The sequence below is a fragment of the Acipenser ruthenus genome, chromosome 19 (assembly GCF_902713425.1).
Source record: "Acipenser ruthenus chromosome 19, fAciRut3.2 maternal haplotype, whole genome shotgun sequence".
Lineage (NCBI taxonomy): Eukaryota > Metazoa > Chordata > Actinopteri > Acipenseriformes > Acipenseridae > Acipenser > Acipenser ruthenus.
This window is the reverse complement of record NC_081207.1, coordinates 20,573,808-20,600,988: the sequence shown is the minus strand read 5'-3', so window position 1 is coordinate 20,600,988 and position 27,181 is coordinate 20,573,808. Positions and strand designations below refer to the sequence as shown.

Genomic DNA, 27,181 nt, shown 5'->3' with positions numbered 1-27,181 from the left:
CAGGCTCCTGAGCAAGTGCAATCGGGATCATTGAGCCCATAAGCAGCGCAGAAGGAATAGCTACAATATTAAAATGATCTTGAGTATTTTATCCAGGAAGCCATGTTCAGTGCCTCATTTCCCTCAGTTTTGAAACCCTTAATTTTAAAGGAGATTTTAGGGTGCCTAATCAATCATTTAGTTTTCTGGATGTACTGTTACTAGCTCAGTAAATACTTAATTAACTTTCAATGGTCAAACAGATCTAGAGGATATGTCACAGAAACCGTATCTCTGTCATGGCACCCAGCAGGTGAGCTACATGTCCAAAACTGCTTTCTTCAGACCTGGTGCTTTGTAAAGTATTTTTGAAATTCCTCTATTAAACTAAAACTTATCTAAGGGAAAACATGTAACGTATTGTAATACTTGTAAGTCACCTTGGCTAAAGGGGTCTGATAAATTAATATATAATAATAATAATAATAATAATAATAATAATAATAATAATAATAATAATAATAAAACACAAATGCCTTCTCAGTTCATAAAAATTAGTTTTGCATCACCTATAATTTTAGGATTGAGAAAAAAAAATAAAAAACTATATTAACCTAATTGATTACATTATGTTAAATAAAATATCTAAACAAAACTACAAAATGATATTGCATAAGTCTACCGGAAGCCATACTCGTAGTACAGTATTTCATGTTCGATTTCAAAATGTCAAATTTTAAATTCTCAGTTTTTCGTTAAGTATACGTATCATTATTCAGCAGGTTTCATTCGCCTTTCATTCTATAGGGTAATGGAAAACTTTTGGCCATAGTTGTAGGTTATCAATACTTATTGAGACCGCTTTATAAAGACATTGTTTCCTATCATTATAACTCAGATTGTTTTTACAGGAAAACCTGCATTTACCAGCCTGTAAGCCTCAATGACTGATGGATTAAATTGACAAGGATTGATAATAGTTTCGTGCAGCTTTAAGGAGAACTTCAACTTCAATAAAACAAATCCACATTAGGATCACAATCTACACTACTGTTAACATATATCACAACTAGAAAACTGAAAAAGAATGCCATACAAATCATCAGTCCATGCAAGTCTATGTCTCTTATAGTTTAACAAATAACAAATGTACTGTAGCTGGGTAATGAACTTGCACAAGAACCATTACTGATGGCACAGTTTAGATTTTGAAGTAGAAACTTAAAATAACAATACTTCAGCATAGCACTCTGTATTGCTTTTGACAGTAACTGGGGACAATATCCCTACAGAAGTCATTTTCATTACAAGTTCTTATTCACACATCAGCATACAACCTGCAAAGCCTCAGCACATCACAACCACTCTTGAAATGAGCGATAGGTTATCAGACGTTTCAAATCCCTCGAAAAACATTTCTTCTTTAGTGTTTCCACTACACTGAGAATAAGCCATTTTCCTGTCGATTTGCATTATTCTTCCAGACTATAGCAGGTGCAGCATTACTGTCAATCAAAGTGCCAACCTATTGTTGTCACTCATATATAATATGGTAATTACTTTCAAAGTGGCAAATAATGCATCCATTAATACTCATTACCGGCCACCAAAATAGACTACATGAAGATTCTTTTTCCATTTCATGTATGTTTGGTAGCCATACATAAAACAAGTAAACTATTGTGTTTTTTTAACTACTTGTCTGTTCCAAATGAAAGTGATAACAAAATAAAATGAAATGCAAGGCACTCGGGTGATCAAGAACATCATTTTTAGAACGCGATTAACACAGAGATACATGCTTATTCCGCAGTGTGCCATGCATTTCCATTTAGTTTATTTATTCAATATGAATTTACAATTGTGTGTAAAATGGTAATTTCGTAGCTGTTCAGTTATGGTGGGATTTAGCCCAGACAGTAGACAGAGCAGCGAGAGTTTGCAAGCACATCAGCAACGTCAATAAATAGAGCCTGGAACAGTGAGTAAAAAAAGAAAGATAAATAAAGAGAAAGAGAGAAAGAGAGAAAGAAAGAAAGAAAGAAAGAAATGCCAAAACATCATAATAATAATAATAATAATAATTCAATATAAAAGTAGCAATACGTATATAACACCATATGGCAAGTTAAACTAATTAGCCACAAATTACACACCCGGGAGTGTATTGAAATGAGCTTGCTGGCTGCTTAAAAAAAAAAAAAAAAAAAAATACTAAGAGTAAGAGGATGGCTATTTAAATAACCATTAAAATATTTCTGCACCAATATCTGAAACCGAACGATTAACTGCATTTTCACAGAAATCATTGTGTGATTTTACAAAACTTTAAAGATGCTGTCGAGCTTAAATAAAAATAGGTTTTCAAAGTCTCATAAATAACAAAGATCACATTGCACAATATAACTAACATTAAATCACTGGATTGATTTTGAGACTGAAACAAGACGACAAGCTGTCAGTATATTTATCTCATTTATAGATGTTTATCACATGTATATCTTCTTGTATCCATTCCCAATGCAATAGATATTGATTTTTTTTTTTTTTTAAATAGTTAACCTTTTTAATATTATTTAGAAATCGTTCTACTGGATCTTTAAACTTCTTTGGATTAAAAATGAATGACTAACATTTTGTGTTTTGAAAAATTCATGTGCATTAAAAATTAAATGATAATTGTCCAAAAAAGAAACAAATGTATGGGGATCCTGTTTCCTGGGTCCTTAACTAGAGAGGAGTGCAAAACTCCACTGGTAAGAAAGGGAAACATATTTGATTTTTCAAGAATCCACTTTAACAAACAAAATGCTATGGTAGCACTATTGCACAATTACAGTACCCTGCTTATTGCTATGAAGGCCACCGGTTTCCATAAATAAGTCTTTAAAAGTTTTTGAAAATACAAAATAACTGAAAGAAAATCCGACAGTTTAACAAAAGGCTTGCACTGATTTTTTACAATTTAGTAAAAAGCCAGCACTTTCATAATGTTTTATATAATGTCCACCACTGTTGTTTAAAGCTGTATGTTCAGTAAACATGAATACTACATTTTAAAATACACACACAATGAAAAAGTGCTCCCTTTGTTTTACCATTTAACTTGCACACTAAAAAACAAGTGAAATATTGTAAATAGTAAATTAGTGAAAGGCACTAACATATGGAAGTTTTACAATTTACTGTCACCATTGGTTATCGCAGATTAGTGAATTAGTGACTGGTGAAATATTGAGGGAGCACTATATGTATAAATATTGATAAAAAACATGTTTCACACTAGCTTGCCGATTTAAAATGTGTTCATTCTCCTGACCAATATATTTTAACATTGTAGTACAGAAGCAGACTCCAGCAATCTCACAGTCGATATAAAGGAAGTTCAGAAAGAACATGTCGGGTCTCTAGAGATTTTAAATGAGTTGATTAGTCAAAGGCAGACAGAAATAATCACCAGATCTATTTAGTCACGACTAGACATTACATTGCCTGCAAGGTCACCCTCTGTCTTGATAATGCCGGATTGCCTCTCTCTTCTCACTCTTACCTTGACTTTCTCTTCCAGCTTGCCCATTCGGACGGTCCCTTCTATAATCTTGTTGAACACATCTTGCTTGTCGGTTTCCAGGTTTTTGGCCTGTGGCATAAAAGGCAGAGGAAGGGTTATGGGACTGTGAATGAAGGATTGAGTGGAAGAGAAATGAAACCAAAATTAAACTGATGAGAAAAACACTGCAACTGTAATGACGTTCCCTATCCAAGGTATTACATTCATGCATGCAGCACAATGTTAAATGTTCTTATACCCTATGAGACAGAGCCAACTGCTTTAATTACCTTGTAATAACTAGCCTGTGGGTAAAACATCTGGTACACATTTTGTTACTATTTCAATTTTATTCCACAAAAATTGATACTGTCACTAGTGGGAGGAAAAAGTATTTGGTATTTGGAAATTTGATTAGATGAAAGCGACCACAAGGGTACTTTATACCATCCACATTTTCAGAATATATACTTTCCTACCTGTGTAATATCTTATTATCCTTATCTGTATGGTTTTCTATCGTTCTATCAATACTCTTTATGTAATTAATACTGTTATGATGACACACACATAATAAAATGCAACACCTGTAATTGACTGCATTTTGGGAAGAAAACAAAATTGATATACTGTAGTTACTAAGAGGACAATTTTGAATAAAAAACAAAAAGCCTTGTTAATATGTTTTGCAATGTCATTTTAAAAAGTGCCATCTGCATGTCTCTAGAGATTAACTGTACTAATCAGAAAAGAAACAACTGGATACCTTTTAACCTTTTCACTTATACAAAAAATGCATCCCAGGCTTCTCAATTGAATGAACAGCTGCTGTAACTAAAAATAAACAGCGGAACCGAGATGTGCAGATGGAGGGATTCAGAAAACATCCACATACTCGTGGCCCATGGGACACTGGCAGCATCGACTGACAACCAATGAGAACACCAGTAAAAACTGGCACAAACTATGAACTATACAAAAAGTAAATCAAATGAGTTCTAACTCTACTGAAGAAGGCAGTACTGAGAAATGAATCCCTCCAGAAACATTCACCCTACGATTGGTCTTCCTAATTTTTCGTTTGTTTTTTTTAAGACATGTTATTCGTACCCTGCACAGAGGACAGCATTCTCTAAACAATACAGATATGTGACTTGTGTAAATAATATAATGTTATAAACAGTTTGTTTGTATTTATATCCAGCAGATATAGGGTTATAGTGTTCTGTATCACCAGTTGTTCATAGTCTCTCTAAGATTAGAATGTGAAAAATCAATGGGGTGAATAGGCACTGATTAGGCAGTGTTTTTTTTTTTTTATTTTTTTTTTTTAATTTAGTCGTGGCCCGGTTTTCACCCCAATTTAGCATGCCCAATTATTATCTGTATCCCCGGCTCACCGCTCGCAACCCCCCCGCCGACTCGGGAAACGGAGGCTGGAACACGCGTCCTCCAAAACGTGCTCCTTCCAAGCCGTCATTTTTCGCACTGCAGATCCACAGCAATGCCACCAGACCTATAGTGCCGGAGGACAACACAGATCTGGCAGCTCCGCTGCAGAACCACAGGCGCCCTATCGGCCACAGGGGTCGCTGATGCGCGGTGAGCCGTGGATTCCCCTGCCGACCTAAGCCCTCCCTACCCGGGCAGCGCTCTGCCAATTGTGCGCCGCCCCCTAGGAACTCTCGGTCACGGTCAGCTGTGACATAGCCTGGATTCGAACCTGCGATCTCCAGGCTATAGGGCACATCCTGCGAGGAGCGCCTTTACTGGATGCGCCACTCGGGAGCCCGATTAGGCAGTGTTTTAATTAATTCTCTCTTTGAACTAGCCTGACTGTATATAAAAGGGGGGACCAGCTCTCATTAGAAAAGGGGAGAGCAAGGTGGTGCATGGAGCCATGTGAATGCTTTGTGTAAATGTACCAAGACATCCTGCTAAGAGGTATATCATTTGGTGACTCAGTTGAGCATCTTTTTGTTTTGTGTTTTATTTGAGTCTGCATGTTTTGTTTTTTTTTATGCTAAAACTGTTGCAGATAGATATTCTATCTAATGGAATGACTCCAGCGTGTCTGCTCTAGTCCTAGTCTTTGTTAGTAAAATGAATCTGCTTTGAACTTAATATGTTTCAGCTTCAAAAACGTTATGCTCCCTTTTGAAATTTCCTGGAAAACTGAGTTCTTTAATTGGGTATAGAGTCTATTCCTAGAGACATCACACACTGAAGTAGTGGAGCTGAATCCAAACCATCCCATTACACTAACCTGACATCAATTAATACAAATGACCAGCTGGCTTTCAGATAACAGAATGGATCCATGGCTGGTGGATGGAGCCCATGGGGCTAAAGCAAATCTACTAACATTTTAGCTGACATATATAGGTTTTCAAAGGTAAATCTTAATATATAATTCTAAGATGTCAAGGGCAGGTGCGAGTGTTGATAATCATAAGTGGCATGAAAATGAAGGTACAATGAGACATTCCTGACCAAGCAAGGAATAATGGTTTGGTTTACACGCAAAAATAAAAATAAGTCTCACTATTTAAGTGGGAAGGAAATCAGTTGTAATGTAGGTCTGTTAAATGTGAATGATATAAAAAGTGGACTGTGGTAATAACTAAAGTGATATTATCTGGAGCTTGTCCCCATTGACTTCCATTACAATATGGTGAGAATAAGTGGCATTAATATATGAGTGATATTAAGGAGGTTTCACTGTAATTAATTACATGTAGAAATGTGAACGGTTAGCAACGTTGTACGTTACGCTTGTTCTTATTTTTTTATTTTATTTTGAAGATACGCAGGTTTTTCTGTGGTAGAGTATTTTTTTTCCTGATAGTATATCACTGCTGGGGTCGATTTTAATGATCTTAACAGCGGTGGATCTAACAGCTTCGCTCCTTAACTGCTAGTTTTTCTACTACATATAATAATAATACACTGAAAATTAGGTTTATACATTTTACATCTGCTGTATTGAGATTTACCACAAGGGGCGCTCTATCTGAATCCTCTGAACCGTGGCAAAGCCAATAAAAAACAAAAATAAACTCTCAGACATAATGATCCTAATGTGGAAAAATGATCTGAAAGTCTTGCTCATCACTTCTTTAAGGTTGCATAGTAATACGAACCTAAAAATATACTGACAGGACATTAACGGTTTTAGATACTACTTAGAGGAGTTATACAACAACAATATGTCCACAGTTATTGGCTGCCCTCCAGTGCTGCCTCAGCAATTTATTCATCAGTGAACAAGTGACCGAAACAAACTTGGATGCGATGTGGAATGAAAATCCTAACCTGGTTATTTTACTCTGCAAGGTTCCAGGACCATTTGTCACCAAGCTAAAAGCAACACAATATGAGATGATTCATCCGAAAATATAAGATTTTACATACAGTAGAGTTTAAAACGAGCCTCCAAGCTATGAACCACCTGAAACATTGGACAGATGGATCTTTTGAGCAAAATACCTCAACATAAACTAAACAGCTGACAGAGATAAGGTTTAACCAGACTGAATAAGACACAGCTTCAATATGTTTGTGCTCAGTAAATATGTGTCATGTTTAAAAACAACATCTATTTATTTGCATTTCGACTACTTGCTTCTACCAAAGACTACCGATTTCCCTTGTAGTGTTTTCCAACCCACTAAGAGCCCTGAATGGGACACTCCACTTCTAAACCAAAAGAGTCATACTGGGGCTCGTTGAGGCCTATAAGGCTCAAAAGCCAGCCGTTGGACACCCTTGGTTTAGAGTTTAAATCAATTAAACATGAACCAAAATGTTTAGAATTGTGTAAATATTCAAACTGAAATGTCTTATCAATATATACCACACAATTCTATTATATTTATTGCCTTCTGATAGAATGTCCAACTTCTGTTCTTCATAATGCTCGCTTGGACTGGAGGGACCAACCTTTGTCTTAGTGGGCGAGGGAGGGAGCAGTTCAGTCCCCAGGCCCTTCTAGTCCTAAGCCTCTTTTAGGATTGCCTGCACAGGCCGCCAGTGCCAACTGTGCCAAATTCTGAGGTGCTTTCATATACTGGGACCATCAAAGTGAATGTGATCACTGGCCTCCAACAGTGAAAAGCTAATGCACAAACTCTAGCAATATTATCATGTCCTATAGATGTGGTCAGTTTATGTTTTTTTTGAGGACCGTAGACGCAGTGGTTGGCCAAGGAAACTTACTGCAGCAGATGAAAGACACATCATGCTTACTTCCCTTCGCAATCGGAAGATGTCCAGCAGTGCCATCAGCTCAGAATTGGCAGAAAACAGTGGGACCCTGGTACACCCATCTACTGTCCGGAGAAGTCTGGTCAGAAGTGGCCTTCATGGAAGACTTGCGGCCAAAAAGCCATACCTCTGACGTGGAAACAAGGCCAAGCGACTCAACTATGCACGAAAACACAGGAACTGGGGTGCAGAAAAATGGCAGCAGGTGCTCTGGACTGATGAGTCAAAATTTGAAATATTTGGCTGTAGCAGAAGGCAGTTTGTTCAGCGAAGGGTTGGAGAGCGGTACACGAATGAGTGTCTGCAGGCAACAGTGAAGCATGGTGGAGGTTCCTTGCAAGTTTGGGGCTGCATTTCTGCAAATGGAGTTGGGGATTTGGTCAGAATTAATGGTCTCCTCAATGCTGAGAAGTACAGGCAGATACTTATCCATCATGCAATACCATCAGGGAGGCATCTGATTGGCCCCAAATTTATTCTGCAGCATGACAACGACCCCAAACATACAGCGAAAGTCATTAAGAACTATCTTCAGCGTAAAGACGAACAAGGAGTCCTGGAAGTGATGGTATGGCCCCCACAGAGCCCTGATCTCAACATCATCGAGTCTGTCTGGGATTACATGAAGAAAGAGAAGCAACTGAGGCTGCCTAAATCCACAGAACTGTGGTTCGTTCTCCAAGATGTTTGGGCCAACCTACCTGCCGAGTTCCTTCAAAAACTGTGTGCAAGTGTACGTAGAAGAATTGATGCTGTTTTGAAGGCAAAGGGTGGTCACACCAAATATTGATTTGATGTAGATTTTTCTTCTGTTCACTCACTTTGCATTTTGTTAATTGATAAATATAAACTATTAACATGTCTATTTTTGAAAGAATTCTTACTTTACAGCATTTTTTCACACCTGCCTAAAACTTTTGCACAATACTGTATATATTAATTAAATTAATTAATTTTAAAAAACCACTAATTCAAGCAATACTTTGTATCTTGCAGTATTATATATTAATTTCTACCTCAAACATGTTAGGAGCATACTGTATTAAAGTCTCAGTATGTGACTGATAGTGAGGTAAAATGTATTAAATACAACTGTAATCAGACAGACAGTCCTTTCCCGTGATCTCATACAGCAAGGTCATTCCTGTTATCAAAGAAGGCAGATCCGCAAAAACAAACAGTATCACTTGAATGGTAAAAGATAGTGGTGTAGTGAAATTGACAAATGCAATTCTGGGGTTTTGACAGATTAACTCCAAAACTAACATTTCTTTCTAGTGGCTTAATTTTGGGATAATTCTAGCAATACTGCACTTTAAAATGACCTTTAACAAAAGTCATTTTATCAAAACTGTGATATGGTCTCTTCAGAAAGGGAATGTTTAATGTACTGAATATAAAGGTGGAACGCCCAAACGGCTGAAGATTGTTGTTTTCCTGTTGAAAATATCAGCTCTGTCGGTGTCAAATGTTATCAGCCTAACAAACGCCAGTGGGGGAAAAAAGACATTACACTTTAAATGGCAGGAAATGTGAGGATCTTTGAACTTTTTTTGTTGCTTTCAAGTCCAGGCATTTTTTTTGTGCCTAATTATTTCCCCACCACAGCAATCACAACAGATCAGGAGAACTACTGAAGGTCAGTGTGCGTGTCCTCCAATCTCACCACCAAGCCAGTAGCACCTTTACACTAAGGAGCTTGACAGCAGCTGTTGGCGAGGTACTTGTCCCTGGAGGACAAAGGCTAGCCCTGCAGGTGTCTCTGAGCTCACCAGGCTTCTGTCCAGTGGGGGCTTGAGAGGACTCTTTCCCCGACGATTTTACCTCCCTAACCTATGGCGCCACTAGAGTACATAATGCTCCCTGTGAAGATCTGCAACTTCGTACAACAGAACGCAAATGTGCATTCCCCAGAACAAAGGGGTTAAAAACTGGCCAAAATAATTAGGCTGTGCTTTTACCAGATGAGCCACTCTGGGACCCATGCCAATTTGGATCACAGAGCACGTCGAGGCAAGCTGGTTTCAATGGTGGGAGTAGCTTATGTGTCTAAGCTGGTCAAACAAGTCTTCTTTGTGATAAATTAAAGACTATATCAAGCAGGCAACAAGGAATTCTACATTAGTGTGGGACACTGCAGCTTTAATCCCAACTCCAGACTAGTTTTAGCTTTCATCTACAGTATCTTTAAGAATGATAAAAAAAGAAAGAAAAACAAAAAGGGCTGGACCATAATACAACTTTCAAAAGCAACAGATCAAAGCGTATTCACTTTAGTTCAGTGTATTTTAACAGGAACACCTGCTGCTTCAGTCAAGCAAACAGCTGTTCTTCAATATCACCTTTAACCAGGTCTGCCCACGCACTGTGAAAAGGACACACCTTGTGATCCGTTTGAACATTCCCTATTATCTCCCAGCCAGTCAGCCCCAGCACTACTGCATGTCATTTTAGCAGCAGGCAGTTTCATTTTATACAGAACATGCTGTAAACCCTTTCTGTTTTAAACTGAGTTCATTTAACAAAAATCAAATTTTGTCGTATAAACTTGCTTTATTAAAGAACCACTTACAGTACATAGTGAAATAGTAAGCAAACTGAATTGGGTTAAGTTGCATGGCTTGAATGAATAACTTTGGCCAAGTCCAAGCTAGGCACATTAACTTACTTGTTATTTGATTCCTCGTTTTAAAAAAAGTAAACTCTACCTGCTTTACAGTGGAGTTCCTAAATGACTTTAAACCCCCATTGCTTATCGTTATATAAGCAAGGGCAGCAATAATAAGCAAATGCGTTTGGCCTTTAGAGACTTGAAAAATAGTACATTTATACACAAGACAATGACTTGAAGCATGTATATTAAGATGGTTTTCAAAGACCTAAAGCCACATTTTCAATGTTTTCTTAATAAGCGGTATCTGACTCATAGAAATTGGATTTTAAGACTCGGAGCCAGGCGGCCTGCAGAGGATACAAAACATTAACTGTTTTTATTGTTCCCTAGTAAGCAATTAATAAAAAAAAACAAAAAAAACACAGTATGAAAAAATTGATTGATGGAAGGAATATATTTCATTAAACCTACTATCAACTGTTGTTTTTTGTTTTTAACTACAGGAACCCTTTTCCCCTTGTTGCAGTTGCTCATAATGACCTCTGCGTGGCAGGGTTTGAAGCAGCTGTGGATTAATTACAGAAGTAGCCCTGTCTGAGGGGTCAACAATCAAAACCAAGTAGAGATCCTTGTTTTGTTCCCTGTTGTAATAACAAAATGAACTACAGCGGGAGAGAAAATTGTGTGGTTTGCGGTTTTTAAACATTAGCCTGGTGTCATCTGCAATTACAAGATTCTCTCCTGGGCTTATTGTTAAATTAATGTCCTAACAATATTTCAATCATCTCGCCCTACTTTCTTCAGTGCTAACATATAAAAATCAGCTATTCTATGCAACTCAAACCGCTTTTTGAGTAAGATTCCTCCTTGTTTCAAATGGAGCAGTACAGTAGTTGCTGTGATCGTTTCTTTTTTTCTTTTTTACACTGGAACCCCGCTGCGTGCAAGGTATTATGGGAATCCTGAAATATGTTTATGGAGCTGAGAAATGTTCAACTTGGGATAAATGAGTGGAAAATGAACTTCGTAGATGTAAAAAACAAGCCCTTGCAAATTATGCAGTGCTTTAAAATGAAGCCCAACTACTATGATTGCTTCTGAAAACAGAAGAGAAATTACCAGGGCATTGACTAGTAATTTTGTACTTTTGAATGCATGGCGGATGCATCTGAAAGCCAATATTATAAATTTCACATGCACAAAAGAAAGATGAATGCATTTTAAATGTAATTGATAGCAATGGGGAAAAGTAATTTACTCGGTAAGGGAGGCTGTTTATGGGTTGGAAGCAAATTTATCAGCAAAACTGATGAAATGCCACAGAACACTGCTAACAGGGCGAAATTAGGCACCATCTCACTCATCAATCCAGACTTTCCCAGCAATATATTAGATTATCTCAACGGCTAGAAGCAGCTAATTTATTTTCAAACTGTTTGCAATTGCATTTGATTGCATCAACTTTCAAACACAATTCACTATCTACTACCTCAAAACTTGAAAATCAAACCTTAAAGGTAAACAAACGTAAAGGCATGAGAAACTAATATCTGTTGTGTGCTGCCTGTGTGTTTCTTTTCTTTTCTTAATTGGACTTAAACTGTCCTTTTGTATGGCTTTGTGACAGACTGGCATCAAAGGAATTGATCAGAGAATTGCCTGTGTCAATAAGGATGGCTGATTAGTTTAGAAGGGCTACGTTGAAAAGGATAATACAAAAACATCGAGATGCACCAAAAACAACTGGGGATGGGGAATTCGTGGCCCCTTTATCTCCCTGCTTATTAAATATCTTGGTATCACTCAATAGATAAATCATACCTTATTCAAAGTCAAGAAATTTAATTAAGACATACACACACACACACACACACACACACACACACACACACACACACAAGGGATTAAAAAACACATTATATATATTATAATTATATATATATATTTGAAACTCCTTAAATAGTAAGGAGTTTCAAATGTTATTTAATTTTTTTATATATTTCCCTTACTACAGTATTTTATGATGTTTGCAATCATTCTGAGCAGTTCTGGGTTCTGTTACTCCAATACCAACAGCCTTCCTCATTCCATTGGAAGTATGTGATAATGTGACTTCAACTGCCAGCCCCACCTACTCTACAGTTATATAGACAGAGAGTATGTGGGGCTGGCAGTTGAAAACCCACACTGTAATAACTCAATATTGGAGTAACAGAACTTTAAGAAACACAACAGGATGACTGCAAACACAGTTAATTAGTATGGGACAGTTAAAGCTATTTATTTTAAAGCACAATTTCGTCCTCTATAGACATTTAGCATGATTAACAAGCCACCAGAACGTTTAACCTTTTGTGGCAGTTTCGGAACAAGCCTGAGCAAGGTGGAATTTCTGTAATGAGCTCGGTTTAAAAAAATGACTACTTGGGATTAGTTTGTGCTTGTACAGTGTTGCTCTCTCCCCCCGAAACAGTGAGTTTGTAAAAAGATTCCAAATGGAAATGGACCTGCTCTCTGAATTCAACAGAGTGTGAAAGAGTTACTGCCAATCCACTGAGCTCTTAATCATTCCAGGTCAGTAGGTATCTATGCGCTAAGCAAGCCTGCGTAACTTGAAACATATGTCAGATTACTTTGATTGATGAGTCAACTAATCAGTTACCAGTGCGTAGTTACATATGAACACCACATAAACATACAGTACACTGACATTTATTTTTATGGAGGGTGATTATAGAACCACCACCACCATGGGTCATTGTATTAATACTTGTACTGTGATTCTTGAAATGTATTTCTGTTTACGACTATAAGGTCGCCCTGGATAAGAGCGTCTGCTAAGAAATAAATAAAAATAATAATAATAATAATAATAATAATAATAATAATAATAATAATAATAACAGGCTTGTAGCCATTTGATTTCATTAACTGCTTGAAAGTACATAAAGCTAACAAACGGATTTCAGTAAACCACAGATCTCAGATTTTTCTGTATGTTACTGTTCATGTGAAAAAAAACAAAAAAACAAAACGTAAATCTATAAATTAACCAGTAAATGTACAGATTTACCAGCTCATCAGTTAATCTATACATTAACCAGTAAATGTAAAGATTTACCAGCTCACAGTTCAATTTATAAAATAACCAAGGTATTTGTTGCTGCATACAGCAGCTATTGCTTTAGGTCAGAGGTCGCAAACTGGCGGCCCGCAGGCCGGATCCGGCCCGCTACCGTTTTTTGTTTGGCCCTGTGACAGGGTCTTCCTCGTGTCACGCGTGTGGGTAGCCGCTGTTCAAGCATACAGAGAGACAGACGTGGTGTTGTTGAAAACGCCGGCACAGGCGCGCAGGTTTTATTCACAAACAAACAGAAAACGAAAGTAAAATAAAGGTGGTCATGTGACTTTACCAGCGATGGTAACGCACAGAGGACTAGTACATCAAGCTGTACAAAAAGTGCAAAATAAAACACAATACCACAAATTATAAAATCACAGGTGCCGTGAAAACGGCAGGCCTTGCAGCAGCCCTGAGCTATCTCCCGCAGATGTTTTTAACCTGACGGACACTCTGTCGAGACCCGCCCACCTGCTGATTGAGGACCAGCACAGCCAATCACTTGCTGCCCTTCCCCTCAACCAAGCATAGCAGGCAGTAAGTCTCAATCGAGTGCCCGTCTGTAAAACAATAATTCAATTAAACAAATTAACCCCAAAACGACACACAATAAACCCATTTCCCCATACAAATGATACCAACACTAAATACACACGTGCAGGGCACTCGCCCTGCTACAGGCCCGCACAGTGTTTTTAAAAAAAATGTAATTAGTTGCCAACATTTAAAAATCGCAAGATTTCACATAAAAATCCAGATTTCCGGCTTCTCTTGAAAAATCGGAAGATCTGGCAACACTGGGCCCGCATTCTCGCATGGCAACAATCGGCTGGAACTGAGTAGCGTCTGCCGCCTTTAGACGGGGAATGCGCTCTCCAGTTCGCCACAGTCTCCACCACTCCCTATTGTCTCCCCGACACGGAGGCCAAGTGTCAGTTGCCATTTATCATCGCGCTTGCACTGTTGTTTTTATTATAGTAATGATGAAAGTTAAATATTTCTTGTAACCATGTCTCTATCAAAAGTGGGAAAATGCAAGATAGACCGAGAGGGACGCGTCTTTCAAGAAAAGTGGGAGACAGCATATTTCTTTGTAGAAGTGAAGAATATTCCTACGTGTTTAATATGCAAACAAAGTGTGTCTGTGTCGAAAGAATACAACTTAAGACGCCATTATGAAACAAACCATAGTAAGAACTATGACCAGTATACGGAAAAGATGCGTGATGAAAAACTTAATGAACTGAAAAAAGGACTGAAATTTCACAGGGTTTGTTTTTGAATGCGAATAAAATAAGTGATGCTGCTGTGAAATGCAGTTATGTATTAAGTGAAAAAATTGCCCAGGCATCAAAACCTTTTACAGATGGCGAGTTTATAAAAGAGTGTCTATTGAGTGCAGCAGAAATTATATGTCCCGAACAGAAACAAGCATTTGCAAATGTAAGTCTAACCGGGAATACTGTTGCTCAGCGTGTTGAAGATATGGCTGAGAACTTACAGGACAAGTTGCGTGAAAAAATTAAATCATTTGTGGCATTTTCTATTGCAGCTGATGAGAACACAGATATAAATAATACCGCCCAGTTAGCTATATTTATTCGTGGTGTCGATGAGAATTTTGATGTGACCGAAGAACTTTTGGACATGGTGCCCATGAAAGGCACAACATCAGGAAATGACTTATTTTTATGTGTTGAGAAAAGTCTTGAAAAGTTTAATGTAGACTGGTCAAAATTAGTATGTGTAACTACAGACGGTGCTCCTACGATGGTCGGTGTTTACGTCAGACTTAAATCCAAGGTGGCAATGTTTTGCAAGGACACGGAACTTAAGACCGTTAATTGCATCATTCACCAGGAATCGCTTTGTGCTAAAAAGTTAAAAATGGAACACGTCATGGACGTAGTAATTAACACTGTGAACTGGATACGCTCTCGTGGCTTGAACCACAGACAGTTCAATGCTTTGCTTGAGGAATTGGATGCACAATACGGTAGTCTGCTGTACTACACGGAGGTTAGGTGGCTTAGTCGTGGCATGGTGCTGAAGAGATTTTTTGAATTGTTGAAAGAAATCGACTTGTTCATGTCATCCAAAGGAAAATCCCCGCCTCAGCTCACCAGCGAAGATTGGATCAAAGACTTAGCCTTTTTAGTTTACATTACAAGCCAGCTAAACACTTTGAATATTTCTCTGCAAGGGCGTTCACAAGTAGTTACACAAATGTATGATTCGATTCGCTCATTTATAGCGAAATTGTGTCTTTGGGAAACTCATTTGGCAAGGAATAATCTGGCCCACTTTCCTACACTGAAATCGGTTTCCAGAAATGAAAGTGATGGCTTGAACTACATTCCCGAAATTGTGGAGTTGTAGACTGAATTCCAAGAAAGGTTCTCTGATTTCAAACTTTATGAAAATGAGCTAACATTGTTCAGTTCGCCTTTCTCAATTAATATTGATAGTGTGAATGAAGAGCTACAAATGGAAGTTATTGAACTGCAGTGCAATACGGTAATGAAAACTAAATATGACGACGTTGGAATACCAGAATTATACAAATATCTCGGGAGTAGTTATCCTAAATATAAAAACCATTGTGCAAAGATTCTATCCATGTTCGGAAGTACCTACGTTTGTGAACAGCTGTTTTCCGTTATGAAACTGAATAAAACTAAACATCGCTCCCAGTTAAAAGATTCAAGGCTGAATTCTGTACTGCACATCGCAACGCGAAATACAAGACCTGACATTGACATGTTGGTGCAGAAGAGGTTTCTGGTTCCAAATCAAAGGAGTAATGAATTAAGAAAGAAAAAAATAATAATTAAATATTTCTGTTTTTCAATTTGTATTTTTCAATTTCGAATTTAAAATACAATCTCCAATATCATACATGGTTGTATTATGTTACGTGCGTACACCATAGTTCAGTAAAAATAAAGAAAGTTTGATTGCATTTTTGGCAGTTGATTTTTGTTACACCCGGCCTGCTTCACTCATTTACGTTACCTGCCTGGCCCCTGTAGGCATTTGAGTTTGCGACCCCTGCTTTAGGTGATTCAATCAAGACTTCAGACCATTTCAATGGTGTTTGGTCCCACATAAGCCTAATTACTAAGCTGGTAAATCTATACATTTACCAATTTTTACAAATGAACCATAACACGCACATATACATTTCTGCCATTTCCTTTACAAAATCTCAAACTCACAAAAGTTTCACGCTTTGGCTTGTCTTCCCAGTATCAATCACTACTTTTCCTTTGCCAGTATGTTTGTAATGTTGACTGCATTTACCATACCTTTACCATAATGTGTGCAGAATTATTTTGTTAGCTCTATGTACTTTAATAAGGGCAACAGTTATCTCAGAAGGGTCCAGTTGTTGAAATAGCAGACTCCAGCATTTTCAAAAGGATACCTCTTGAAAGACAGCAACCTTCAAAACAAACCATTCCAACCCCTTGCTTACCAAATATCTTAAACTACCAGTCACCAATGCAGAAACACATGATCAGGGTAAAAAGAAGAATACATATCCCACCATTCTGCATCAGTAGTAAAATCATAAGATTTGCACTTATAGGCAACCTTCAAAATTCTGAATACAATTGGTTACATATATTTGAATAGGAGATGATTATCAGTTGATTGATTAACAAAACAGTTAGTAAGCTAAAGGGTATGAGTAGGGTAGAAGGGGCAGCAAATGTCCTAACCTCAGCCTTTCTGTATTGTGTACATTAACAACTAAATGCTTGTATATTGAGAGTCTGCAGTGGCTTACCATGTACATGAGCTGATCTCTCTCCTGTGTTGCTTTCTCAGCCAGGCTGATCAGGTTTGCAAGGTACTGATGAGCAGCAACTTCTTTATCCAGCGCATCCTCGAGCTGCTGTTTCAGGAGGCCGATCTTCCGCTGAGACTTTCTACAACAAAACCTTGACTAAATATCACTTTAAAATTGTTTGTCGATACTACCCTAGAGTCAAACGTCTTTTTTTCTTTTACAATTACAATTCATTTTACAAAGGGCAGTTAAAAAGAGGCCTAAATATTACAAATCAATGGTATATGTTTGATAAACATATGAAAGTGGTTCTAACTTCTAGCATATAGATTATTTTCAGTTAAACAACTATATTGGATATTATTGTATACTAGGTTGAAAATAGTTTGCATGACTTTCAGATAGACTATTAAGCACACACTTTCAAGGTAATTTCACCTAAGCAATTAATTCTAGGTTGCCACTGACCACAATCCATGACAGTCAAAGGGGAAGCAGCTGGTTGCTTAATGACAGGAAAGAAAGAAGGGGTAGGAACGATTCCACTCTCCAGGTGAAGAAACCTAGGAAGTCAACTATTACATGCTGTATAGTGCTATGGATATTAAGATTGACTAAGGGCTGGGTTAAATAAAATAAATAAAAACAGTTTTCCCTTTTCTATGGGGTGGTGTATTTGGGGCACTTCATCTTAAACCTAGCAGTGTGACTGAACAACGTCATACAACTAGTATATAAAGATCGAATTCCTCCTATAAGCTAACATTTATATTTGATTTAAAACATGTAACGCGTCTAGTTGAATTTGAATAAATTGCCTATTGAATGGGGAGTTGTTGTACCTGTTGGCATTTCGTGATATTTCCAGCTCAGTCTCAATGCTCTTGTTGTCTGCGATGAGGTTTGTTTTCTCTAAGAGCAGTGTTTTCTTCTCAGTTTGAAGGGATGCTATCCTCCCCATTAGATCCTCTACTTCTGCATGTCTCTTCTCCTCTTCCTGCTGCAGCTGCCTAAAATACAAAAAGGTTGCATCTTCTATTAATGTTATGGTTATAATGCGGTTCAAATAGACAAATAATGACTTCAGAGATTTGATAGTTTTACCTTATAAACCGCAATTTAGTAGGTGTATTAAATCAGTTTCAAGTAATGTATTGTTGTTGAGAATAACTAACATTTTCTGATGCATTACATTCATGGTGACTTTTTAAATCATGTGTAAACTCAAAGTAGATCTGGTACATCAGAGTGTAACGAATAACTGGTCCCCAGCAACACTGCCCACAGAAGATAGAAGAAATGTCACATTTTCCCTACAAGTTTGGCAATAGTATGAGTTCTGTGGCTTTTTTTTTTTTAAACATCTACTAAGGGTGTTGTAGGAGGACAGGTTAATGGTTACACGCTGGTGTTCCAGATGTACTTGGTAGTCCAGACATGATTCTGAGAGATCTATTGAGGCCACAGGGGTGTAGATATTTAAAAAACAAACAAACAAAAAAAAAAAACACACCACACACACACCAGGATGTGATGTCAGAAAGACAAAGTGAATCTAAAACACCAAAAATACATTAGGTTAAAATAACTCTGATTTTTCATACTGTGGCAATGTGCCCCGCCCCTGTGTGCATATTATGTGTTGTATGTTGCGTGCGTGTGTTAATGTTGGTGTATAATCATTGGTACACGGGATATAAACGGGTCTGTGTTTCACGTGTGATTTAAAAATGTAGATTTGTATTTAGGCACGAGGAGGGCACAAATCACTTCACGTGCTGGTTAAATGTAATATGTGAGCACGGGGTTGCACAGAATTAATTCACGTGCTGGGATTCAAGTGAATAATTAATTAGTAATTGAATCCCAGCACAACAGTATATATAGACACATTTTCTTTCACTCTGGGTTGGGTGTTCGGTGAGTGGAGAACGGGAGAGAGAGAAGGAGAAAATAAAACAAAGTAAGAACGTAAATTAGAAGTGTTTTTCACTCACTGTGTTTGTTCGTCTGTCTGTTTTTAAGTGTAGTACGTTTTGTTTGTCTTTTTGTTTTGGCTCGAGTGCCGTGTCCTGTTTTGTGTTAAAACCTTTTATTTTCTGTTCTGTTTATTAAATGCTGAGCGAAAGCATTCGCTCAGCTTCACCAAACCACACCTCTCTGTCTGTTTATTTCCTGCTTCTGGTCTGACGCCACCCACTCCGGCCGTCTTTGTGACACATACATATACAAAGTACTCCTTTAAAGGAATCAAGACACTGCAATTAAATACACACTGAAAATATGGTATAATCCGGGCATAATCCCTCTACTATTAAATTGTCTGCAACAATATTACATTTTACACTTCCATCTATCTGTGCGGTTTAAGAAAGGTCAGCTCAGACCGAGGTACTGTATTTGGGTTGAAGGTGGCAGCAGGTATTCATGGTATTAAATAATGTAATGGTTGGCCAGCAGTACTGACACTAGTAACGGCATTGAACTTTGCTACGTTTGAACTCAACCTGAAGTTTGCTGCAGAGGACAGATAGTAGTTACAGCATGGCAATACCTTTTCAGCTCATTCACAGTGGAGACGTGTTCATCCAGCTCCACTTTGTTCTCAAGGTTGACTTTGGCGTGCTTGTATTTGGAGCGCAAATCCTCCAGCTGCTTACTGCATTCTACCAGCTCTTCCTGTTGGTTTTCTTTCTCAGCTTCCAGGAGCATCAGTTGTTTGGTCAACTTAGACACTGAAATGGAGGAGGCATGGGTAGAAACTAGAGCCTCAAGCCATTCTGAAAACTGCCGACATAAATCTAATGATTTTTCTCACTCTATCAAAATATCTCCGGCACTACATGCATCTCTGTAATTGCATCTACGAAAGCGTTAATCTTCTGTAGCTGTAATGCCTTCTATTTGCAATCTGCATAATTCAAGGCCATTGTAACATGGTCTAAATTTGGAATGAGGACTGCAAACCTCTATTAAAATGTTTTGAAGGTGAAGGTTACATGGATTATGAAATATTTTAATGGTACAATACATATCATTGAACAGTTGTTGAGATGTCACAAATAGTTTGTTTTTAAAGCCCGATATAACTTAACAGCTTAAGAGTTTGGAACATACAATGAAGGCATTGCATGACATGAAATTTTGTTTTTCCAAAGAGTAGGTAGCCTTTTTTTTATTTATTTATTTTTTTTAAATATAGCTATAAAAACAAGTCTTCACGTTTTATCACGTAAATATGCAGCTGTAAATAGTTCAGCACTGGGAAATGCCAGTAGTGGGCTACTTGTCATGTTCTCACTAACACTCAGCATTTCAATTACTTCTATGGCATTAACACACAAATGCATTGACAAAGTGAAAACATTTTTAGTAGTACTGTGTTTGCAATGTATTCAACAAGGGTTGAGTCTACTTACAATTCAGGAGGCTGATCTTACAATTGTGTGTTTAAAAGTTAATTATATCCAAATACAAGGGAATAAAACAATTGAACTATAGTTGCCTATAAAACAGGTTGCTCCACATTATAAATTCTCATAAGATTAGGGGGCAATATTTGCAAAAAGCTCAGGTGCATAGAACTATTATTTTCTTAAACGTTTTTTGATGGGTTGTGAATACATCCTTTAGGGGCAAGTATTAAATTGTTTAAAATCTGTATTGCAAATTTAAAAGCTGAATATGCCTATGGAATTGCAGCAATGAAAACAGAATGAACTATAGTGCAGTTTAAGAATATAAATCCATGATAAAATCCCTACACAATTCAGCAAAAAACTAGCAAATCGGCCCAGGATTGAATGGCAGGGGGTGTTCGGCTCAGGATTGAGGTGCGCTCGCTCATTAGCAGAACTGTGAAGGCAAGCTCTCATGAGACCTGCTGGTACCCTGCCCCTCACCTCATCAGCATTAAAGAAAAAAAAATAAGAAAAAAAAGTTCTAAGGCAATATCTTTTTCTAGAAAAAATAAAAAAATAGGAATGTTAAAGGCCCTGCAGTGTACAGTTGTGGCGGTAAAACTATCCCAGCGAGAGCTTAAAACAGAAATTGTCACCTTCGTGAAGATGCCGATTGTGACTGTCCTTGGCCTTGGCCTGCTGTACCTCCAGCTGTTCCATCAGCACTTGGTTTTCTTCCAGGACAAGCCTGGCCTGGTCTCTTAACTGACGCCTGCAACAGAAATCACTGATCACAACTAGAAAAGGTGCAGCAGTTACTAAATAGCATTACAAGCAGTAGTGCTGCAAGGACCAAGGATATGTTGGTACTGTATATTCCAAAATTCTGATGCATGCTCAAATACCGTATTACTTCGAATTAACGCCACCCTCGAATTAATGCTGCCCTCGAATTACGCCTCACTCAGATATCAGCTTTTTAATAGACGCCCCCCTCGAATAAACGCCGCTCTCAATAAAGAAACGGAAAGGTATTTTTTTTCTACCCCTGCTCAAAAAATAAATAAAGAAACGCGCAACTCTGCCTATGTACATGACACCCCCGAAGAGACTGCAACCTCCCTTTTTTCCCCAGCAGAGTTCAGTGCCAACACAGCTGGGGATAAAACAAGGGCTGTCTGTTTACCTCTTCGTCAGCTTGGATGGTGAAAACTTTAAGTGCTATCCGAAAGCTCTGAAGATATCTTCTTGTAGGGGGTTTAGTAGGTAATATTTTTCATTAAAAAAACAACGGCATCACACTCAACTACCGTTCTCGCTGGTACAGTACTCCCCTGACCTCCCAACTCCCACCTAATAGGCTCTCGTTAACGGTCAGTAAATTTACTGTATTTAAGCCCCAAAAACACACAAGAGTATAGTGCTGCAGATCGGAGCCTCTCATGGCGCCATTTCTAAAATGCCTTAAATCATTTAATAAAATATTGCAGCGTTTGTAAAGCATAGTATTATTAATAAAGGCCACCCTCGTATAATCGCAGTCATTTTCAACAATTTAAAATAAACGCTGCGGAATTGAAGTAATACGGTATTAGTTTAGTTTGAAATACCTGAAAAACCATCAGCATCGCATTGCAGTACTTAAATATCTCACGAGTAAAATGAAACCCGGTATAGTTTTCTACCCAATGACCCAACACACACATTATAATATGTTCCCCGGGAACAACTGTAAATGCAACATTGGAGCTCCCAAATGTATGTATAAACAATTATCCCTACAGTAGTTTCTGAAGTTCTCAATAATGTGCTAAAATGTCCCTAGCATTTTTCATAACAATTGGATAATGGTTCTCTACTGCATATAGTATATTAGATATTTTATGGTTCTGTTAATCAATAATTGTTAAGAAAAAATGTGTTTCCACTATATTCCTGTTGCCTCGTTACCAGGGATATGCATCTATGTGGGGGATTCAAAAAGGTGATAAACGCTATCATACTGTACATTGGCTATGAATACAAGCATTGTCAGTTTTGCCAAGATGGCTTTGTGAGTGTGATACATTGTGTCAAAGGGGCATAAATGTATGGAATTGCGATCGATGTATGGAAATGGCAAGAGCTTGCATTTTTAAATACAAAAATCATACAGTCCTAAAAGCACAGTACCGCCCATGTCTAATAGTTTTACAGAACACCCTGTTATTTTTATGTTGATACACAGTGGAGCAGTTGTAGGGTGATTCAGCTACCTATGTACATGACAAATAAGATGCTTAAATAAGAGCTTACTGGAAAGTATTTCAATAATAGATCATGTAAGCAATTATTTTAATTTGAATTAAACAGTAAGAAGCTAACATGCTTTTTGATGGTGTTTGCAATTATTCCGCGCGGTTCTGGGTACTGTTGCTCCAATGCTGTGTTTTTATCATTTTGTTTTTATAAATCGTCCATGAGCTGGATTTTAACTTACTTTAAGCCTGTCTGGAGAAGTACAGAGACTGAACAGACCTGCTCATTACATTCCAATCAAGGGACCATGTGACATTTCACCTCTGCCAGTCCTACCTATTCTTGCTGTCTATATCCCCCCCAGTCACTGTGTGCATAATTGCACCATGTAAAGTTTCCTATCTGTGTATCTATTTTCTAATGTTTCTCAAAATTAATGCTGATGAGTTTATCAACTTCTCAAACTCCATTTTGCAATTTCAAAACCGTGACATAAGGGGATATAAAAGTGAAGTGCTTGGCACAGTTTAAAAGGTCATATTGTCACATGATTTGAATGGAATGAAAGTTGTTCAGTGCTGGATTCTCTAGAGAAGCTCAAGGCAGTTCAATGTCAGACAAAGGGAGATTTAGAAAAAAATACAATGCATCAATTTTGGAGAAACATAACCCAGAACCACTGCAAACACAATTAAAATGACATTCCAGCTATTATTCCACTATTTATTAGAAGCTTACTTTGTCTGTAAAGATAGATACTGCACTGCACATGTCCAAACTATTTTGACAAAGAGATATCTCTTCTCTGGAGGTGGGGGAGGATGGCAAAAGCGTTCTCGGGGTTTAAAAATCAGACAGGGATTAAAAACTGAAATCACTGACTGACTCAGAAGAGCAACGAAGCTCAAAAGGTCAGCCAACAAAAAACATTTTGTGCAAGAATCAAATTATAGGCTTGTGGAAGACAGAACTAAATTGCACCGTCTCCTTTGTAACAATGAACTGCAATAAAGCTTAAGGGCACTTTTGATTCCAAGTCGCACAAATATTAACAATCTTCAGTTGATTGCTCTAGGTAAGCTGTCAGGGAAGAAGATTGGCAATCAAGACAAATGATGTGCACCAACCTTTCAGCAAGGAATCAGTGTCCTGATCAGCATACTTGAGGATCTCAAGATCTTTTGCAATCATCTGTTTTGCAAAACTATCTCTTTCATAAAACAATGGAGTTAGCTTTTATCCACATTTAAAAAAAAAATCCCCTCCTACTATCTGAACTTAAGGTAACTTTTTAAAAAGTAATATATTTATATACATTACATATCTTTAGCAGAATCCATGATATCTGCAATAAGCAATACAGTATGTAGCCCAACTCATACAACTGTATGGCTTTTGCTGATGCATAAAGAAAAGTTTTGTGGACTGTATCAAGCTGCAATGGACATAACATGTGTTAGCTCAGCAAGGAAAAGATATCCCAGCGCCAGTAATATTTCTATACAGGTAAATTATTGTATGTTTCAATGTGCATTTTAATCATAATCTTAACCAATACCAAATTTTTTACTTAAATCTAAAATGTCCTCATAGTGTGAAAGACCTCAAATAGAGATGCAACAGTTAATCAGTTATTCCAAAATTGATCACCTTAGCTTTTATCAACCTGGTTCCCTATATAATATATTAGTAGCACATGCATGCTTTCAGTTGTATGCGAGAGTTTACACATATTGCTTTGCTTCTTTTGAATAAGTATTTTCAAGCCTCTATTATTGTTAATTATTACCTGCCCAATATTCAGTTAAGAAAGTGGATGCTGATTGCATACAGTATTTAAGATTAGAGATCCCAACAGCTCGTGACTGTCAATTGTCGGTCCAATCAAAGGAAGAGCATTATTTATCTCATCTGTGCATTCAGCTCACAGCCTATGGGACTCACCACTCTTTGTTGCTGACAGCACCAGTCTTCTCAAGCTGTAGGTGGAGCTCCTCATTCTCCCTCACCACCGCCTTCACTCGAGAAGCAAAACGCTTCATCTCGTCCTGTGGAATCAACACAAAGTTCACCCTGCAGAATCCTGAAGAGTCCCCAACTTCACAAGTATTGAAGCAGGTGAAGCCAACACAGGTTCACAGGTTCACTGGATTTGTTCTGGAATCCGGAGAAACATTCAAGGATTCAAAGACAGAAACTAAGAAAAAAATATTATAGGTCATTGGTCGAAATTTGAAAGCTGTTGCTTTACAAAGAGAAGTACCAAAAATATCTATATATTAGTAGAATTGTTGAAGTCTTCATCAATTTAACTATTTTATTTTACTTGGTCTCTACATACATTTTATTATTTTCCATAAAAGAAACTAAGACAAGTAGACAAAAGTTTTGGCTAGTTCCTTTATCAGCGTATTTCGTATTTTGTCTATTTGACCAGACATAACAGACCAATTCAGAAATGTGAACATTTAAATCATGGGTAACCATCTCTACTTCCTTTTTGAATGCTCTTTTGTGTAAAAGTAAATATTGACATCTCACCCATTACAGGTTCTTTATTTAACTTTGGAACAATTAATACCAAAAGCACCCTACAATAAATACAAAGCCTTGACAGCTGAGTTCACTGAAAAAAACAAAAAAGCCCTATGTTATAAGATTTTAGTTTTCTTCTTAATTAGAAGAACTGGATCATATTCATTAAGCCTGTGAATACTGGCCAACAAAAATCTGGTTTAAACAGCAATATAGGCTTCCTATTCCAGCAGTAAATCAGTCACAGATGCAGTACTACTGATCACAGGAAAAACAGTCACATGCTGTAATAAATGCTGCATTACAAATATAGGCTATCAATGATAACCAAGGCAGAGACTCGAGAACAATCTGGCGACACTGAACACATGTTAAACATAAACCGAGACTCATTGAAATGCAAAGCAGCAAGACAAGTTCAACAGGAAAGGCACATCTGTTAAGCAATCAAAATACGCATAAAACAAAACCTAAAAAATGTCTTGGAATATAATACAGAATAAAGAAGCCAATTAAGGCAAAATTGTTATTGAATAATGTGCAAGTAAAACAAAAGCTTCTGAGCTCCACAGGCTGGGACAAAAACGCACAAGATAAGACACTAATCCTTGCACTGCATCACCCCCACAGTGCAACACTGTTCAAAAAGAATTGAATTACTTAGAAGAAGCTCATTTTAACAGAATTTTCTGTACAGACAGGCGATTTCCCTTCTTAATCCTCCGGTTTTAGTAACGATACTCATTTACTAGAGAATGTAGTAAATGCAAAGATGTAATGGTTACACATGGATGGACGGACACCTTAATACAACCCCAGATTCTGATACTCTCAATACAGTACCTTAAAAAAAGAAAAAAGACCTACACATAGACCTGACCTAAATTTAATCTCAGCTGAATATGCGGTACATATATGTAACAAAACTGAACAGAGACATATGCATTCCCCCACAAGGAATACAGTAATTTGCTAAAATGTGTAACACAAATATCTCAGTATGTGTTGCATTCCTTCACCACTTATGAATGGTAAGCTACTGATTCTTAGTACAAATTAGTTTGATTTCCAATATATTTTCAATAACCATAAATGTAATTTTTGAGCAATTTATTACATATGTCTTTTTACAATATCAGCTTTGGATATAGATTATAGTTTTGTTGGGACTTATTTTTTAGACAAGTAATATATGTTATCTATGTGTTGTATATACTGTAAGATGCACCACTAAAAAATGCTGTTAGTTCTATTGGATGTCTAGGACTAGCAAGCAGGTGGGTTTTGGGGGTTCCCCTTGCATTCAAGAATTATAAGTCACAAGCTTTCATTAAAAACAAACATCCAAACAAGAAAACATATGAAGATGGTATGTGTGCTCCATCTTGCGCACATAATATTGAGATAATCCTGTCGAATTTCTGCTGCACTTACACATAGATGCTATCTGAGCTCATAGCCTTGGATTCCTGCTGAAGGACCATTAAGGCAGGGCTCACTGAGCTTGCTTTTTTGTATATTTTTGGCTGGCTTTCCAGAATAGCCTGTAGGTTTGAGAAATGATCGAATGTAGTTGAAATGGAAATAAACTACATATTCACAGTACTTGTCTTATCCTCATTCACTTTTATTACTGGTATGCACAGGTATTATCAGTTTGGAGATGGAGTTACAAAAAAGT

General features: G+C 37.4%; 1 protein-coding gene across 4 annotated transcripts in view; it reads right to left on the bottom strand.

The window, feature by feature from the left end:
• The window catches only part of LOC117424307 (centrosomal protein of 89 kDa-like), a 123,713-nt gene that overhangs the window by 71,608 nt on the left and 24,924 nt on the right, over nt 1–27,181 (bottom strand). For all 4 annotated transcript variants that reach the window (XM_034040531.3, XM_058992583.1, XM_058992582.1 and 1 more), the window contains exons 13-18: nt 24,910–25,013; nt 21,384–21,499; nt 19,881–20,061; nt 18,169–18,336; nt 17,324–17,465; nt 3,530–3,619 (exon numbers count right to left, since the gene is read on the bottom strand). In XM_034040531.3, coding sequence (XP_033896422.3) covers nt 3,530–3,619; nt 17,324–17,465; nt 18,169–18,336; nt 19,881–20,061; nt 21,384–21,499; nt 24,910–25,013 — 801 coding nt within the window. The remainder of the gene's footprint in view (nt 1–3,529; nt 3,620–17,323; nt 17,466–18,168; nt 18,337–19,880; nt 20,062–21,383; nt 21,500–24,909; nt 25,014–27,181) is intronic.